Raw genomic sequence first — 18,019 nt, forward strand, 5'->3', positions numbered from 1 at the left:
GAGGTTGAAAAAAATGGCAGTCGGATGTGCATCATAGTTTTGGCTCTGAAAACTCCCTTTTCCCCAAAGCAACTGCCTGCCAAACTGCAAAAGCACCGACGTGCCATGAAGGTTTCTAAAAATAGCCACAGAGGTATTATGAGGTGGAGGTCGACAGAAGGCCTGTTCTGTCTTCTATTGCAGGCCAACATGACAGCCTAACCAGTCACCCACAACCCCCCTATCTTCACACAGGACGGGATAAATGTAACCCCCGACGGTGCTAAAAACGCAGGGGGAGAGAGTGAGTGACTCATGAGTGAGTTCAGATGGACACCAAAACGAAATGGTTGTGGGCCGTCCATCTCCTCAAAAACAATAACAGCATGAGTCAAGGCCATGAGACATAGTGCACAGAGAAAGACCAGGGACTAAAAATAGTCCCATTCTAAGGAATGAAGGGAGGATAAACTTAGCATTTCTCAGCAGGAAACAGACCCCACCCAATGCCGTCAACAATACCATCAACTGGAAACGTTGGGAGGGCAGCATGAAAAAAAAGTTATATAAGTTAGTGCAATGCTAAACAATAGCCTACATATATCACTGTAAAAATGGCCTTGGCATCCAGTTTCACTCGACTGAAATTGAGACCTGCGCTGCAGTCTTAACTGGATTCGAGGACCTGCAGAATTAGGTCAAGCTGTGCCGTTTGGGTTATTGTCGCCATGAGCGGTATGCAAAAGGGTAAGGCGGTCTGATGAGAGTACTCTATGCTGCTGCTCTGGAGTAGTGGAGGCAACCCTCTACAAAAAGTCTCTCATCCTCACAAAGTATTGAAATGGGGGTTGAACACTAAAGAGTGCACCCTGATAAGAGGAGTCTGGTCTTTTTTTTTTACCTCCGACATCTAAATCACTATCTTCTGTCTTGTGTGAGAAAGTAACTGTTTAGCGAGTGTGAACTCTGGAGCTTCCACCACTGACAACTGTGGAGGGTGTGACTGACTAAATGCACCTCCCTACTCGGAACAGAAAGGAATTCTTGGGGGGGAGGGGGGCAGTGTCGTTGTGTCACTACGGTGAACTCCAGAATGTCAGTGTCTTGGAAATATTATTTTGCATGACCTCTGAGGTTGTGGTTTTGGACAATCAGTGTCTACTCTTCGGGAATGAATGGACTACTAGAGTTCCTACTAAGGTCAGACAAGAAGCAGGACTGTGTGAACTGGTGCTCACAGCTGAGAGCTGAGATTGTGTGTGTGGGGGTTGTATCTCTCCCTAACAATTCAGCATTTCAACACAGTGTATTCTGATGAACAACTATGCAGTTCACCCTGTGTGGCTATACAGATGCCTTCTCTGTGACATGAATGCATCTTAACATGCAAATCTGTGCATATTTTTAAGAGCTTTACATTCCTAGACATTCGTAAAAATTACACTGGCTGGGAAGACACTGCTTGTAGTATCTGCTGTTTTGCATAATGCATTCTTTTAGTCTCATTCAAAAACATATCCATTGACGTACAAAAGCTCAAATCCAGTAAGATATTCATTTGTTCTTGCAAAAAGGCAAGACGGGGATGGGAACATTCACTTGCTGCCATTTAGCAAACACTATGACACTTCAACTGTTTCAGGCCCTGCAGGAAAACAGGTGAGACATTCAATGCCCCCCTGGCCCCCTCATGCAGATGGATTACAGACTCATCCTGGAGCTTGTCCACCAGGCTCCCCGGTAACACAATCATGGCAAATGACAACACCACAAAAGCCAGGAGGATCCATCAGGGACGTGACTGCGGCGGTGATTATATCAATGTGGGCCAGCGTACTGTATATGGCCTGACCTGATTCTGGGTGGAACAGCAGGGCCAGAGGGAAAGGGGAACCATCGCTGATTTGACCTCAAGCTAAACAAATGGCAAATTAGAGCAAGTGCCAATGTTAAGCTGTGGATCGCTGACCCAGTGGCCAACCACTGTCCACCTGCCACCAAAAAGGATAAACAGTGGGTGCTGAGGACGGGGTTTTGTTTTTTTCTATCAAACCTCTTTCTGTAAGTCTTCATGCACTGCGTTAAAGTATTGATAGATTTAGAGTATCGACAATAGTATTACTATTACTCAGGAGTGCTGATTAAGTACCAATGGCACTGACGATAGAATAGTGTTGGTAGAATATGTTCAGCATATTCATGTGGTGCATGAAGTGCAATAGCATAATATTACCAAGGGTTTGTTAAATATTGACGCTGAGCAGCAAAGTGCAGAGGTATCCCTACATTATGACTTGATTATTATGAATCAATTACAGCATATACAATCAACACAAAGAAGAAACCAAGACGTCAAGCTGATGATAAAATTATATTTTCACTTTAGGCTGGGGTTAAGGGTGCTGACCACTTTTACAGCACCAGAGAGACAGACGGGTCTGGCATTACACCACAGGGAAATGAGGAGAAGATAACAAGTCTACAAGTTGGAGCTGGAAGAAAATTAAAAAAAAACTAGCTTCATGGTCAACACACGACACGACTCCGTTCTAAAATGACAAAGGCAAAGCGGTACAGGCAATGAAAGTCATTTAAGACCTTTTTCCTCTTATAGAATAAACACATCTTTAAAGGAGCAGACACTTAGTGGGGGGGTGGGGGTGTTAATATAGATTAGCTGAAACATCTGAAAATCATTTCTAAAATGACACAAAGGAGATAAGGGAGGAAACACTTTAAAAGACACATGGGACTACAATAGATAACTTTACAGAACATAATAGAACAGTCGCTTGTTGGATTGTAGTGCCTGGCAGCAAGGCTCCTTTAGTGGTCAAAACTGCTCAAGCTCTAGAACTGTCCAGTCACGTAACACCCACATTTCCACAGTGACAGGCCAGACACAGGGAGTACAAAGACCTCTGTGCACAGTGAAGTTTCCCCATGAAAGGGAAGGCATCTCCCTGCTGGGATCACAGTTTAGACATCGCTGTAAAAAGTGTGGTCAGTCGGTCGGTCGGTTGATTGGTTGTGAGAGCGAAAGGACGTTAGAGCAGGAGTACTTCATTAAGGCCTTGGCTGGTCCGGCTGGTCTCTTCATTTGTGAGCGCTCTGCCAGTTTGTGCAGCACACGTTTACACACACACACACACACACACACACACACAGTTCCTCATGCTTGCCTAGTGCCTCTCTCTCTCTCTCTCACTTTCTCACACACTCAGGCAGGCACGCACGCACGCGCATATGCACACACTGCATGGCAATCTTGAGCGTATTGGAAAACAGCAACATAAAAAACAAAGAGGTCGTAAACATGGAATGTTATAATTCAAGATAATAACAGTCAGCACAACATTCACTGTGATCACAAAAACCCTGTCAGTTTAAAAGTCTTTTTTCCTGCTCAGTGCTGTGGGACACCAAAAGATGAAGAAAAGCATTCAAAAGCCGCATAATTCATCTACAATGCTGGTAAAAATGTGGATGTGATGGCACAGACACATTAAAACATCTCATTTTCATTCTCCAAAAGCAAACAAAAGAAAAACAAAACAGACATAATCAGAACAATAAATCAAGATCATCCAAATAATTTTACATGAACATAAGGCATATACTCATTATTAAAGGGTTACCATATATTTATGCACCATGATCTTCATTAAACATATTGCTACTCTACCTTATAGTTTAACAGTTGGGTTTTTTTATTTTTCTACAGCCAACCCCTCCTGGTGATGGCTATAATTACTTCTGAACTGGCCCATATCTGGACTGGATCCTGCTGATCCGTGCCAAGCCTGGCCAAATCTATTCTAGTCCAAATTGCTATAAGAGCCCAGATCCGTGTCAATTCAGAGTGTACGCTAGAACATTACATATATATATTTTTTCAATTAATTTCTAGTACCATTTTCATACAGAATGTGATTTTTGGGACAGGTGTTATAGGTGTTGGCGAAAGGAATTGGTGTTGTAATCAAGAATGTTGACATGTATTTGCAAACCATAAATCAATACAGCTGGACATTTTTGTAAAAAGCGGGGCATTATATAAGACACATCAGTGGCAAACATGACTGAGGTCTACTCGCGTATGTATAACAGCGTACCGGTATTCAGGTGAAGGACCGCTGACGAAATAAAAACAGTTAAGACACCTGACATGGAAAAATATTGTGCGACACACCAAAGCACAAAAGCCCGAATGACGACACTGTGGCTGAGCCAGTAAAGTTGAAAGAGACTGCCTCCCTTTCCTTTCTCTTTCCCCCAAATTGTTTTGCTGTTCCTGTTTGATTAGATCACTCAATCTTCCCCATGACGTCTTGCGAGAGAATCGAGTGGGTTAAGACGCTCAAAAGGTAGTAAAACTGGCACGGCAGCCTCTGATTGACTCTGAGGAATGACACAGGCTTTTGTTTTGTTTAGAGATTGAGCCTCCCCCCCAGGAGTAAAAAAACAGAAGGTCCTGCCTGCTATAAGGTGAAGGACGTCACTGTGACGCCACAAGAGGCAGCTGATTACCCCCCTCAACACACACACGCACACACAAGTGGCTGAATGCACATGACCTTTGTCCTAATCCTGCCCTTCTCTCATTCTCTTTCTCCTTCCTTGACTCTTACTCTTTGACTGCCAGTGTTAACAACAGCGTCAATTAGGACTTTGTCTAGTGCGGTCACACAGGAGAAAGACACTGTGTCTTACTGATCAAATGCTGAATCAAATGAATGTGTGTGTGTGTGTAGGGGGGGGGGGGCTGCAAATCAGACATGACAAACAAAAAAGAAAGGGTGGTACTGTGGTGGTGGGAGGAATGATAAAAACACAACTGTTTGTGCCTGATAAGATGAACACAGTTCTGGGAAACCTTCCAACTGACAGTTAGATGCCACTTCCAAATAAGTAGTAGTATATTAACTTTAAAAAAAAAAAAAAAAAATTGAATGTATCCGTCATATTTTTAAAAAGAAATTAAATGGAAAAAAAACAAAAACTTTAAGACGATGCAGTGGCTCCAGGCTACAATATGGTGCAGGGCTTCTTGTCCTTGAAGGGGTTTTCTGAGGCTGGGATTCCCATGAGAAGAGGGTCGTACTTGGCATGCTCTCCACAGTAGTGCATGAGATCTGCAGAGGCCTTCGACACCTGGGAGGACAAAGACACAGGCGAGTTACCACAAGAAACAAAAGCACACAGAACTTGCTTTCATTTGCTCCCCCTCTCTCATGCCCCCCCCCCCCCCACCCTCACCCCACCCCTGTCTGTCTTCTTCCACACGAAGAGATACAAACAGACACAAAGTAACACAAAGAAGCTCTTCTCTGCACTAATACCCAGAGGAGTAATTGAGCAACAAGGCGAGAAGTGTTTTCACAGGAAGGGTTTGAGGTGGTTGCTTCAGATCGGTAACTGAAAAAAAAAAAGGCGTGGGGATCAGAGCTGACTGGATCCAGGAAGCTATTACACTGAAAGGAGCACATCCTTGAGGGGGGTGACACAGAAGCGGAGCAAACATCCTGGAAGAGGCCTTCGATAGAATCCTGGGGATTTGGGTGAAGTCAGAGAGGCAGTTGATTACTGGTACCTTTATCCTCTCGAAGTTGGCCTCTATTCTCAGCTGTTGTACAGTCCTCCTAGCCTGGGCGATGTTGTTTGAACTCTGCATTTTGGATGACATCCCGGACCTTTACACACCTGTCAGGAGATTAACAGACAGTCGACACCTTAGCAAAAGTATTTGCAATCATATCTGCCTACAGATGCTTTTCACTTTGTTACACTTTTACAGAGTACTACACTGCTATTACAAATGCTGTGTAAACAGAAAACTAAAGCAAAGAAAAACTAAAAAAACTCCAGCATAGAAGAACATCTATTCAATATTGCACAACTAGTCATCAGACATTTCTTTGAAGTGCTATGAAGGAGAGTTATACGGGAACAGGGAACTATTGTAAACAAAAAAAAAACGATCCGGTAAAGGGGCATGTGTTTGCAGACGGGTCCCGGCACAGCCCCCTGGTAGCATGAGGAAGCATGAGTGTGTCAGTGGTCATTTACTGAGCTGCCGGCCCTCCCCATTGGAGCCCCATCGGTGCCGCATTACACAAGCCCGTAGAGAGATGTCTGGGACGCGCTGTTTGCCTTTGAAGACAGGCCAGGCGCTTAAACGCAGAGGCTAGCAGCTGGTAGCGCCTCTGGCTCCACTGGCCCTGCTGCTCGAAGCTTTTCCCGAAAGCCACATCCATGCTTATCTGCCAACTCATCTTACGCACAGAACAGCAAACACACACACACACACACACGCTCATTCACACTGTGTACACACCAGTCATACTCCGACACAGACGGAAGTGGTTGCACAATCTCAGAGGCCATGCGGAGACAACAGGGCTCCTCCTGCATCTGCAGCAGGCAGCACACACACACTCACTCACACACAGACACAGCTTGGGCCCTTGCGGCTTGTCAACCCAGGCAGCTAGCGGATCTGCGGGGGCAAAAGCTGAAAACCCATCCTGCAGGCAGCTGCCCCCCCCCCCCCCCCCTCTACCCCCAGGCTGTCTCGCTTCCACCCACAGCAGAATGAGCTCTAACGCTCAGGAGCATCAACACACTGACCTACAATGGCAAAGAGGAACATTCACCCACAGACCAGACTAGTCTACGAGTACGCCTGCAAGAGTCTGAGTAAAACAAAAACAAGCCTTGTGAACTTGATTCTTGCCAAAGTAGCCTAAAGCATGAGCTATAATCTAACAGCTGAAATCTAAGCTCCCTCCCTCCCTATTTGAAATACAAAATAGTCTAGGCTACAGCAGAAGTATTTCCACCCCTGGATTGTCTATTCTTTCTATACTCTGCATTTCTTTTCAAAGTGCACCAGATTGATAGCCTGGTCCTAACCATACTCTCGTACATTCATAATGTACAGAGAGTCTGGCCACTTTCCATTGCCAATGCCAACCTAGTCTGGTTTTCACCATACTAAACTCAATCTTTAAAAATTGAACAATAGTCTGGCGAGGCTGCGCTTTGTTTCTACTGCACCTCGCGTCGCTTAAGTTTTGTTTTCGGCGCGTCACCGGCCAATAGCGTGCCAGGACTAGAGTATGGCCGTTTCTGATTGGAGCCAAAGATTCTGGCAGTAAGCAGCGAATATAGATCTGCTGGTATCTAGCCTGAGCTGCCGGGTGAAATTCAAATACCCCAGAAGTTCAGGCAGGGTTCGCCCAGCCTATTGCCAACCGTGAACTTCCTTGAATGTGGATACTCTGTTGATCTTTAAAACTATAGGATCTGCCAAGCGCCACCCACTCAGATCTGCCATAACCATATCGCTACTCCCTCTGTTCGCTGATTGGACCTGCACATTTTTGTCTTGAGAAAACCCGCGTATATAACGCAGACCCAGACTCTCTGTACATTATGAATGTACAAGAGTATGGTAGGACCAGGCTACCAGATTGATGTATTTAAACGTTAAAATATACAACATTTTCATATGGGGGAGCATGCCCCTGTACCCCCCTAGAGTGAACACAGCCTGATTTGCCGGTGATTGGATTTCACCATGCAGCTCAGGCTGGAAGCAGTTGTCTCTCCTGCTTCCTGTCCATGTTTGCTGGAACCAATCACAAACGAGCTTATCCACCAGATGCACCTGGGTCGTTGGTCTGATTGGTTGAAGGACTATCCAAATGCGTACATTTGAACTATGCCCACTGATCATGACTCTTGTGCAATAGAAATACAGCGCAGACTCCCCAGACTAATGTTCAATCTTAAAAGAAAATTTGCACTTTTCATTAAAAATTCTTTTCCCTTTATGTCTGTTTTCTAAGTGGCTGAAACGGGCTTCCACATGAAGAACACACAGTAAACCAAAATCTCATAATGGACCAGTAGCCTACATAAGGAAATGTTGTTCCTGCAGTGTCCTGCCTTGAACAATAGCTGCATCATTTTGATTGTAGGCCCCTTACCCCAGTAGTTCTTTGTCGATAGATCTTCAATACACAATAGAGACAGCCCTGCCTTACATCTGAAAGGGGGGATTGTATAATACTGCTACTGATTCTTTTTGTAGAAATCTGTTGAATATTTTATATTTGCATGAGTGTGAGGCTATTTTAATAAATGTATGACTAAAGTTAGTCAGACATTTGCTAGCCTTTATATTAACCACTTTTTTTTGCCTTTGGCATTGTTTTTGGAAATGATGGTGCCCTTTCTTTCACAAAGACCCTGCTCCCCCAAATCTCTGTGCACGTCCCTGAGAGAGCATGTACCAACCAGAGGCTCTGTGTGTACCCTTCAGTTTGTTCTGTACTAAATGTCCATGGCAACCACAGATGTTTGTGTGCAAGTGAGTATAACCAAGGCCTTTCCACATGGCTTCACAAAAGAAGGAATATTGAACGAGAAAATATGCAACTAGACTGATAGAGTAACATGCCTAATATTAAAGTTGTAGAATCCATATCCCTTGATTGCACAATAGAAGAATACAATACTTGATCTTCCCGCTCTGCTTTATAGGAATGTGTTTTATGAATGAATAAATATGGGAGGGTAAAAATAGCTTTTGCGAGGCTTGGCTTCTTATGAAAGGCGCCCAGTTGCGGACGCTGTTTGGGTGGGCGAGGAGTTGACACCGGCGGCCTCCAGACGCCCCTGCCTGAGGAACGTGCTGAAAGGAGACAAGGCCAAAGGCAGCAGCATCGATGGAGTCCGCGGAGATAAATCAGCCGGCCAGCGCGGAGATCTTTATGGGCTGCCAGAGCCTCTCCGCGGCTGGCCGGACAAACTTTATCTCTGCATGTGTGTGGACCCTGGACCCCGCGAGGCACCCAGAGGACTTATCAGCACCCAGGCACGCGAGGGAGAATGAGAGGGAGAGAGAGAGAGAGAGCGGGAGAGCGGGGGCTTTGGGGGGGGGGGGGGGTGGGGGGCAGAGGCAGGATGGGGTGAACTAACCCTCTCCCAGCACTACAGTGTGTGTTGGGGGCAGGCGGGCGGGCGGGAGGGTGGGAATGATGATTTATATGAGCTCATTCCAGAAGCGCTCCAGTTGGACGGGCTCCCAGACAGCCACACAGGGGCGGATGAAAGCGGGCAGACGCACACAGAGCGCCACACAGATGGTGGCGAGAGCACTTGCTGACACCAGGCATCCCTTTATGAATGGCCGCTCACCGCCCTGACAGAGAGCAAGAGAGGACGAGAGAACGAGAGAGAGAGAGAGAGAGAGAGAGAGAAAGAGAGAAAGAGAAAGAGAGAGAGGGGGGGGGAGAAAGAGAGACAAAGAGGGTTGGAGTCTACAGAAGAAGCTGCTAAGTGCTGTAATGCCGCACGCTGGGAGCTATTTTTAAGCATCAGCGTTTGGAACGATGAAATGCTACTTTGCATTTAGCAGCTAATTACAGGGGAGGGTGGTGCCTGCTGCGAGTGCAGTGACTTCAGCAGCGGCTGGGGTTTTTACTGGGCCTCTTTCCCTAATATCGCTGACCTGAGACCTGTGTGTGTGTGTGTGTGTGTGTGTGTGTGTGTGTGTGTGGGAGGACGTCCCAGACCCCTGAGAGAGATCTGCAAAGTTGGATACTCTTTTTTGTGGGGGCTTGGACTGGTGCGGACGGAAGCGCAGTGCAACGACAACATAAATAACCCCTCTGCTCTCGCCCAGTGCTCACTCAGACTGTCAGGAGCCCACATCCGTTTAATTAGCCCACTCGCTTTCTTCTCCTCCCTCCACTGCTTCTTCTCCCGCTCTCTCTCCCTCTCTCTCTCTTTCCCCTCCCCTCACTTCCACTCCCTCTGCAGGAAGCTGCTTCCCCCTCTCTCCGCGCGGGCTCTGGACACCGGGATAAATGATTAAAAGATGTGCCGCCACAGAGTAAAAATAGCGCCGGAACAGGAAGAGCAGAGAGTGCAAAGGCAACGGCAGGATATCAACCGCGGCCACCACGCACTGCAAGCCAGGACCCAGAGCTGTCCTTCAGAGTCTTGCGTGCATTAAACCCACAGATTCAACGCAGAGAACGCCAGCGCATTTGAAATGCAGCTGTGAGAAAAGTCCCTAAAATTCAAAATAGCAATTCTAGTATTTCAGCAAATTCCAATAAAATGAAGGAAGACCAAAAACAAAAGAAAAAGAAAAAAAAACATAAAAAGTGCAAGGCAAACACTCAATGTCCCCCTCTCTGTGTCTATCGAGGGGCATAATTCGCTAAAACACAAACCTTGCATGCAGAGTGCACAGACTCCCTGTCTGCCCTCGTGGGGCTTTAAGGCAAAAGGCCCTTAAATGGCACCGTGACCCTGTTCTGTGCGCGCCGGCAGCCGTCTGAGCACACAAACGCCCCGACCACCGCCGCCGCCACGCAGACCAAAAAAAGCAGCCGGGCACGGCGGCCTCGCCATAATGAGCAAAACCTGGAGCCGGGCGCCTGGTGCCAAGCCCCAGCGTCTAGTGTCTGCACAGGACGAGCTATGACGCTGGCGCTCGGCTGCTTTCGCAGGAGGAAGAGGCTCTTCAGGAGCAGTGGGCTGTGCAGACCATGCAACAGGACGCTCAGGAGCAATTAGCTCTGAGGAGAAGAGCCTTCAGGCCCTCTTTACGACGCTCAAGTGTTTTTGCTTGAGGTGTGTGTGCGTGTGTGTGTGTGTGTGTGTGCGTGTGTTGTCGTTGGGGGTGAAGGCTGTTTCATGCAAGCCTTTGTTGCCGCTCACTTAGACATGACCTTGCGGTGACCCACACCACAAAGAGGCGAGGCGGGCTGAGTGTGTCTTCGAGGGTGAAGTGAAGTGAACGGGCAACGCACGTCAAAGTGACACACGTGAAAATACTCACGAGGAGAGAAAAGGGGAAAGGAGAGGAAGGATTGGAGAGGGAGGGCGCTAATGCCAAGCAATCATCTTTCATCTCCTCAAAGCCAAGATTAGGCTTCCCTTTGATGATGTCTGTTCTGAAGATGATCTATCTGAGGGAGCTCAAAGGCTCGGAGGGAGGCAAGCAAGAAGCATTCTAAGCTGTGCTTTTGTGAGGTCTGACTGTAGCCACCAGCTGCCATGATGAGGGCCGAGACACGTGGACCACCTTCAGAAAAACCGTGCACACACACTTCCCAGAGTTGCTCACCTGGGCCACAAACACACACACACCTTGCTGCGGGTCTCTGAGTTCAGCCCAGAGGCAACTGTGAGCCTCCAGCCATGGCGGTGGTGGAGGTGGAGTTTTGTGGCTGATGAGGGGGGTCTTTCTCTGAGGTGCTGCGCCAGGAATAACAGCCCTACCATGGGGGCAACATGGAGCCACGGCGGGACCACCCGTCAGGTGAGGCGGAGGGTGAGGGTGGAAACACGAGGAGACCGTCCATCCGTCTGGAATCCACACTCTCCACAAACAAATAACAACAGGACCACCCATTCCAGCCTCCTTTCCACAAGCCCACGCACTCCCCCCTGGCCCCCACAAACTCCACACCCTGAACACACACACACACTGCTCCCACATGTACGGGAAACATGGTGCTACAAGCTCCAGCAAGCTTCTCTTTCATTCTGCCAGCCAGCGCTGCCCCCCCCCCCCCCCCCCCCCCCTTTGAGGGTGTCCTCCCTCCACCATGAACCTCGTGCTTTCTAGCTGCGTCCCGCCTCCTGTGCTGCCCTGTGCCTGCAGGACACAGTGCCTTTCATTCTAATCCCCCATTCATATTCACACTCCCTTTGAGCGCAGGCAGGCCGTGGTTTTACAGGACGGCGAGCCGCGGAGAGAGAGAGAGAGGGTATGTGCACAGCTGGGTTTCCACTGGCCGGCCCAAAAACCCATGCATACCTCTGAAAGGTCAGCCAGCAGTGGCCTCGCCTGGGGGTCCCGGGACCACAATGGCCGCCCAGACCTCGGAGGGCAATGCAGCCCTGAGGGTGCAGGACCAGGCCCTTTCAACAACTATGATGACATGTTTACACACAGTTGTTACGATTTACAAGTTCTCCCTTTTCCGTCCCTCTTTGCTATGCACGCTTGGGAAGTGCTAATGCGTTCTCTTTTTTCCTGCAAGTTTTATTGATTTTAAATGACACGCATGCTGGCACGCTTTTTCATTTACGATTTCCCCTTTTTATCCATTTAGTATGCATGCTTTGTTTATACACTGAATGCAAACACAAATCATTTCTGTATGCTGATTGTAATGCATTTTAAATTACAGGCATGTATGCATGCCATGCTTTTTACAAGTAAGTAAATTACAAGTAAATACAATCACATTAGAAAATTCCCAGACAGGGCTCTCCCATTTATCATAGAATGCACGTGCATGAAATTCCAGAGCGCATTCTGAGCCACCAGCCCCGTGCAGCAGGCCACAGCGCTGAAACACTCCCGGCATTCACTCTACCATCTTCCCTCTCATAAACAGCCACATTCCACAGATGCATCGCTCGCGACTTAAAAGGTAGCGCGGCTTGTTCTTTATGTGCCTTCGTCTCGGGTTTAATGACTGGGTGGGGTTGGCGGCTGCCCAGGAAGCAGAAGCGGCTGGGTCAGCCGACGTTCGGCGAGGGAGTCCGAGGTCCCGAGTCTTATCGGCGAGCTGTCGGCCCCAACGGGTCGGTCATGGGAGAATTGGCAAGTCCATTATCTGCCGCGCGCACCGCTAAATCTCACAGCAGCAGGCTGGCCGAGGTTCCTGTCTGGGCCTTTAAAACAACTCCCCCCTCCCCCAACACTCACACACACACACACACTGGGCCCTAGGGGTCTGGGGACATGAGATCAACGCGAGGACAATGCAGACAGGCTATCTGTGGTCCGCCACACTCCAGCCGGCTGAGTGAGCCGACACTTTCGTGGAGAGAGAGGGAGAGGGGGAGAGACAGGGGCAGGTCTGGCCAGAGAGCCCCTGCTTAACTGCACCCTTATGGGTGCTAATCTCAGACTGCCTGATTTTATCTGGGAGCCAGTTAGACTGCCCCTAAAGACAGACTGAACAAGTGTGTCTGTGAGTAAGTATGAGTAAGTGTGTGTGTGTGTGTGTCTCTGTGTGTGTGTGTGTGTGTGTGTGTGTGTGTGTGTGTGTGTGTGTGTGTGTGTGTATGTATGTGCAGGCGTGCATGTGTGTGTTTGGTGCAACATAGGAGACAGTCTCTCTTAATGCACAAACACACACTGTTGAAAGACGGTGCCAGAGAGACACTCAACCCACATGCACCAGACACACACATACACACACAAAAAAATGCCTCATGCAGCAGAAAGATAACCGGTGACATCAACAACCCCCCACCCCAGCTGCTGAGAAAGAAAGTAAAAAAGCCCTGCACGCTTGAGTGGGATGATAATTGATCGTGTTGTGCAAACACCCTCGGAGGCGACAGGTGTGTGAGTCTGTCTGAGTGTGCTGGTGAAAGAGAACAGCCGCCGTCGGAGAGACTCTGCCAAGCCGGAGCCTTTTCACAGCACAATAGCGCGCAGGGTCGCGGGCCTGCAGCAAGGTTCTTGGTGTCTGAGTCACAGACTCTTTGTCTCTCGCGTCTCCTTCGCGCCTCCTCTGTGCCTCCCACGTCATGTTCTGCACGAGTAGCGGCAGACGGGAACGCGACTGCGGCACGAGATAGAGGCGCTGCTGCTGCCGGAAACGGGAGCGGACGGACAGGGTCACTGGCGAGGACGGCTCCACCTAGCCAGACTGTTATATGGAGAGAGAGAGAGGGCAGACAAGTTGTTTACTCCTCAGGCCCCCACCAACATCCTCCGCGTTTCCAGTCAGCATGTGGCCTCGGGGCTGTTTGTGCTGTGAACGAGAGCACGCCTGCCGGGCCAGTAAATGAGTACATGAGTAAGCGAGCGAGAGACTCTTGTCAGATGGCAGGAGAGAAAGAGAGAGAGAGAGAGAAAGAGAGAGAGAGGAAGAGAGAAGGCTGGGTCATCCATCTCCCACTTCCCCTTCTCCGTGCCTGACTCAAGCCGACTACTCATCTCTACTTCCCCCCACTGGCCTCCACACCTGGCCTCTGGGTCCTGCTTTGTGGTCCAGGCGCCTCCATGAGGAAGTAGCCCAGGCAGTGGTTGAGCGTCAGGGGGAGCTTTGACTTCGTTGGTAAAGGGGGTGGGGGGGTGGGGGGGGTTGTTTTGATCCCTCTACCGCTCCAAAGGAGAAGAAGAAGAAAGGCCTGTACAACACAGTCCAGGAAGTGTCCAAGAGACCCACACGGTGAGTTGTGGGTGAGTCAAGCACTGCCGCCTGCGACTGAGAGCTGCTGACTTCCTGTTGCTGCGCCGCTGCCAGAGCCCTGACGCACGGCCTCCCTGCCGAGAGGGCTCAGGTGAGGCGGCCACTTCAGAGGAGCACCGGCAGCTTTCAAGTGTGCCGGCTTCTAACTCTCTCCCGACTTCCTGTTCTGTCCCTCTTTCTCAGTTTCCATTTTGCTGATCTACTATTCCCTTCTCCCCTTCCTCTCTTCCCCCCTCGCCCCCCCCCCTCTCTCTCTCTCTCCACATCTGGGAGGCAGGGTGAGCCAGCTGTGTAGCACTCTGGCTGACCTCCTCACCAGACGGGATGTTTGGGTTTGGGCAAAGGGCCGTCCGCGCAGATGCAGGGTGGCACAGGAAACAGCATGGCACGAATGAGAGATAAAACGAAAGAGAGAGAAAAACAGCGAAAAAGAGAGAAAGCGAGGGAGGTGGGGGTGACTGGCCCTGTCTGGGTTGCATGTAGTCAGACACCGTCCATCCAGATGGGATGCTGATGAAAAGAGGAAAAAAAAGAAAAGAAAACATCTAGCCATCTGTTTCTATTAATACTCCCCTCACACACACACTTACACACACTCACACGCACATTTACACACACTCACACACAAAGAGCCAAAGGGAAAGGAGGGGGAGAGAGACGTGCAAACCTGTTGCATGAAGTCCATTTGCTTTGAAGCTGCAGAGGCCAACTCTCACGCAACACTTCAAGGCCATTAGCTGGCAGCTCTCAAAGAGAAGCCAAAGAGAGTCCAAACCCAGCGCTAACTGCGTTCAATTAGCCATGTCCTGCTGCAGCCTGGACTAGCGATGTGTAAAGCAAGGCAAGATTTTGCGTGTGCATGTGTGTATCTGTGTGTGTGTGTGTGTGTGTGTGTGTGTGTGTGTGTGTGTGTGTGTGTTTCGTCACATTTGCACATGCACCTTTGCCATTTGAAAGCATGCGCGTGTTTACATAATGCTAGAAGGTTTTAATTAGGTGCTGCATACAGTATACATAAAGATTTCCAGTAACTATACAAGTGTACTAGACCAAATATAAGTACAATGTGACACTAACTCCCACTTTGACACTCTACACAAATAGCCCTAATTCACACCCTAACGCCTGATTGTCATGAATGTGAATGTGTGTTTAATCGAAACTAGGTTTAGGGAGAGGTTTACAATAGCCATTAAGATTTTGCTTTTTACATTTCAGCCAAATCAAATATATACAGATGATTCAGGTGATGATGTGTGATACACCCTTGATACTCTGCACACACAAATGCCCTTAAGTCACACTCTAACCTCAGCTTTAACCTTGGTTTCTGCTAACCCTGACTCCACTAATACAACTAGCTAGTCCCTACTCTGGAAGTCACACAGTAGGCTACTTAAAAGTGCATTTGAGCTTTTATCAAGGGCTGTGTAAAATGAAGTGAGACTGGATATCCCATTAGCCCTCCTGCTCTCCCGCCAGAATCTGTTAGTCTTGAGTAGAGTTCAAATTGCAATATTGAAAGCACCTGACTGATCCAGAGGAAGAGATAACTCCTGATAAGGCTTTCATCTTCACTCCATCGGCAGAAAGAAAGCATTGCTAGGGACCGTAAAAAGGGTTTGACCTTTGTTTTGATTTGTGCCACTTCCGTCTACGCATGGCTTAGTGAAACCTAAGCTAACTGCCTCTAAAAATCACATTCTGATCCCACCCCAACCCACACACCTCATCACATGGCTCTGCTACCGATACCTTCACTGTACTGTACACCGGCCGGCGCTGAGTCAAAGAGGAAGGAGACACGTTAAATCTCTGCACTTTCAACATGCCGACGGCCCTCCCTAACCGCTTTTATTCACCTTCCTGTCGTGTTGTTTTTGGCTGCCGCTTTGAAATAGATGAAAGCAGGTAAAGGGCATTATGCGTGTGTGTGTGTGTGTGTGAGCTGCTGGCTCAAGTCTTGGGGCAGGCGGGGGGATAACGTTTTGTGTGACAAAGAATACAAAGTTCAGGTGCAGGGGCCAGAAAAGGGAGACCGTCTCAGGTGTTTATTTGAGTACTGATCACTGGTTGCCCCTTGATCATAGCCGAGTGAGTGTTAGTGAGTGTGAGAGTGTGTGTATGTGTGTGTGTCTGCTGGTATAGTACTAGTCATGACTCAATGCCCACGTGTGGTTGTGCGTGTCTTGAGTGTGTGTGTGTGTGTGTGTGTTTCACACCAATGTGTATGAACTCCTCTCATGTGTCATTTGCACTTCTAGGAGCGGCATTCAAAGGGTGTCTTTAAAAGCCTTGAGCGCAAGGAGCCCGAGATCTGCTTTGCAGTCGCTACAATGACTCAAAGGCTTTGTCTCTGTTGCCCAGCAGATTTCATCATTTTGCTCAATGCAAATTATTCATGTGTGGAGACACTTGACTTTTGTGCTGCTGAACCGTCGTCGTCGTCGTCTCCCGCAGACAAAGGATGAGGTCATCAACAGAAGATGAATCAGATCTGATAGGTAGTCTGACTTCTTGCACATTTATTGGTACAGCTCTTTTGTAACCAACAGTAATTATCCCAAAAAATATCGGAAATAATAGTCATCGGTGACACGACCCGAGGGGAATTGAAATGAATCAGTGATTTTACACACGAACAGCACATTTTCGGGTTGTTCTTTTGTTTCTAAATATATTGTGTCTGCGCTATGGACTGCGACCCCGTGTGTGGTATGTTTTTGCATCTGCAACCTGACTCCCTTCACTGGAGGTCACAGAGAGTGTCGTGGTGACTCTTTTTTGTTTTGCTTCGTTGTTTTTTTGTGTGGGGGGCAGTTTGGGGGGGGTTGGCTGGGGTAGACATACTGTAAGCTTTCACTTTTGCAAAGGAGCAGCCTCAGTCTCCTGTGGTGGATCTCAGTGGTGTAACCTTCAACTGGTGTCTAAAACGCCCGTCTACCCATCTGTCTGTCTACGTGCTGCACTGCCTGTCTGCCTGTCTGTCTGCCTGTCTGTCCAAGCATAACTGTCTAGCTGCCTGCACGCGTGTTTACTTGCCTGTCTGCAAATGTTTCTGTCTTTGTCTATCACTATGTCTAGTTGGCTGTGCGTGTATCTGCCTGCCTGCGTGCAGTGTGTCAGCGAGTCTGTCTCTGTTTATTTATTTCTCCATCTGCCTGCACGTCTGTGAGAAAGTCACAAGAACAAGAGTTCCTGCAGGATGACCAGACAGTTCCCCTCACAGGGAGTTTTTACAAAGACAAAGCATAGAGAGAGAGAGAGAGAGAGAGAGAGAGAGAGAGAGAGAGAGAGAGAGAGAGAAGAAAAAAGAAAGAAAGAGTAAAAGAGAAAAAGGAGAGAGGGAAACCAAGAGACAAAGAGATGAAGTTGTCTCGCTACACAGCTATGCCGCCATCCTAAGGGTGAAGGCTGGAGCCAGAAGCTAACCCCCCACCCTACCCCACCCCGCCACACACACACACACACCACTTCCTAGAGTTCCTGAGCTGCTGGGTATTTTTACGCCACTTGGCGCGGCAGCAGTGCGAGCACAGTGAGGTGGGAGCGCCAGCGCGTCCCCGTCTAGACAGGAGGCTAGACTGAGCTCATTTGAGAGGAATCCAGCGAAAGCCACTGGCCCCTTACTGCTACAGGACTAATACAGTATCTCTGCTCCTCCCCACCCAGCAACACACACACACACACACACAACCCAATTCCGAACCCCCAGCCAGCCACCAGCCACTGACTCCTCTGTCTGTCTGCTCTGTTTCCCAATAGGCACGCACACACACACACACACACACTGC

The 18,019-nt window shown here is 48.6% G+C and overlaps 1 protein-coding gene across 1 annotated transcript in view; it reads right to left on the reverse strand.

Annotated features, from left to right (window-relative positions):
- Window positions 1-2,331: 2,331 nt before the first annotated feature.
- The window catches only part of gng12b (guanine nucleotide binding protein (G protein), gamma 12b), a 49,642-nt gene continuing 33,954 nt past the window's right edge, over window positions 2,332-18,019 (reverse strand). The window contains exons 3-4 of the mRNA XM_062555368.1: window positions 5,573-5,682; window positions 2,332-5,133 (exon numbers count right to left, since the gene is read on the reverse strand). Of these exons, the coding sequence (XP_062411352.1) occupies window positions 5,008-5,133; window positions 5,573-5,665 (219 nt within the window). The 5' untranslated portion in view covers window positions 5,666-5,682 and the 3' untranslated portion in view covers window positions 2,332-5,007. The remainder of the gene's footprint in view (window positions 5,134-5,572; window positions 5,683-18,019) is intronic.

The sequence above is a fragment of the Sardina pilchardus genome, chromosome 15 (genome assembly GCF_963854185.1).
Source record: "Sardina pilchardus chromosome 15, fSarPil1.1, whole genome shotgun sequence".
Lineage (NCBI taxonomy): Eukaryota > Metazoa > Chordata > Actinopteri > Clupeiformes > Clupeidae > Sardina > Sardina pilchardus.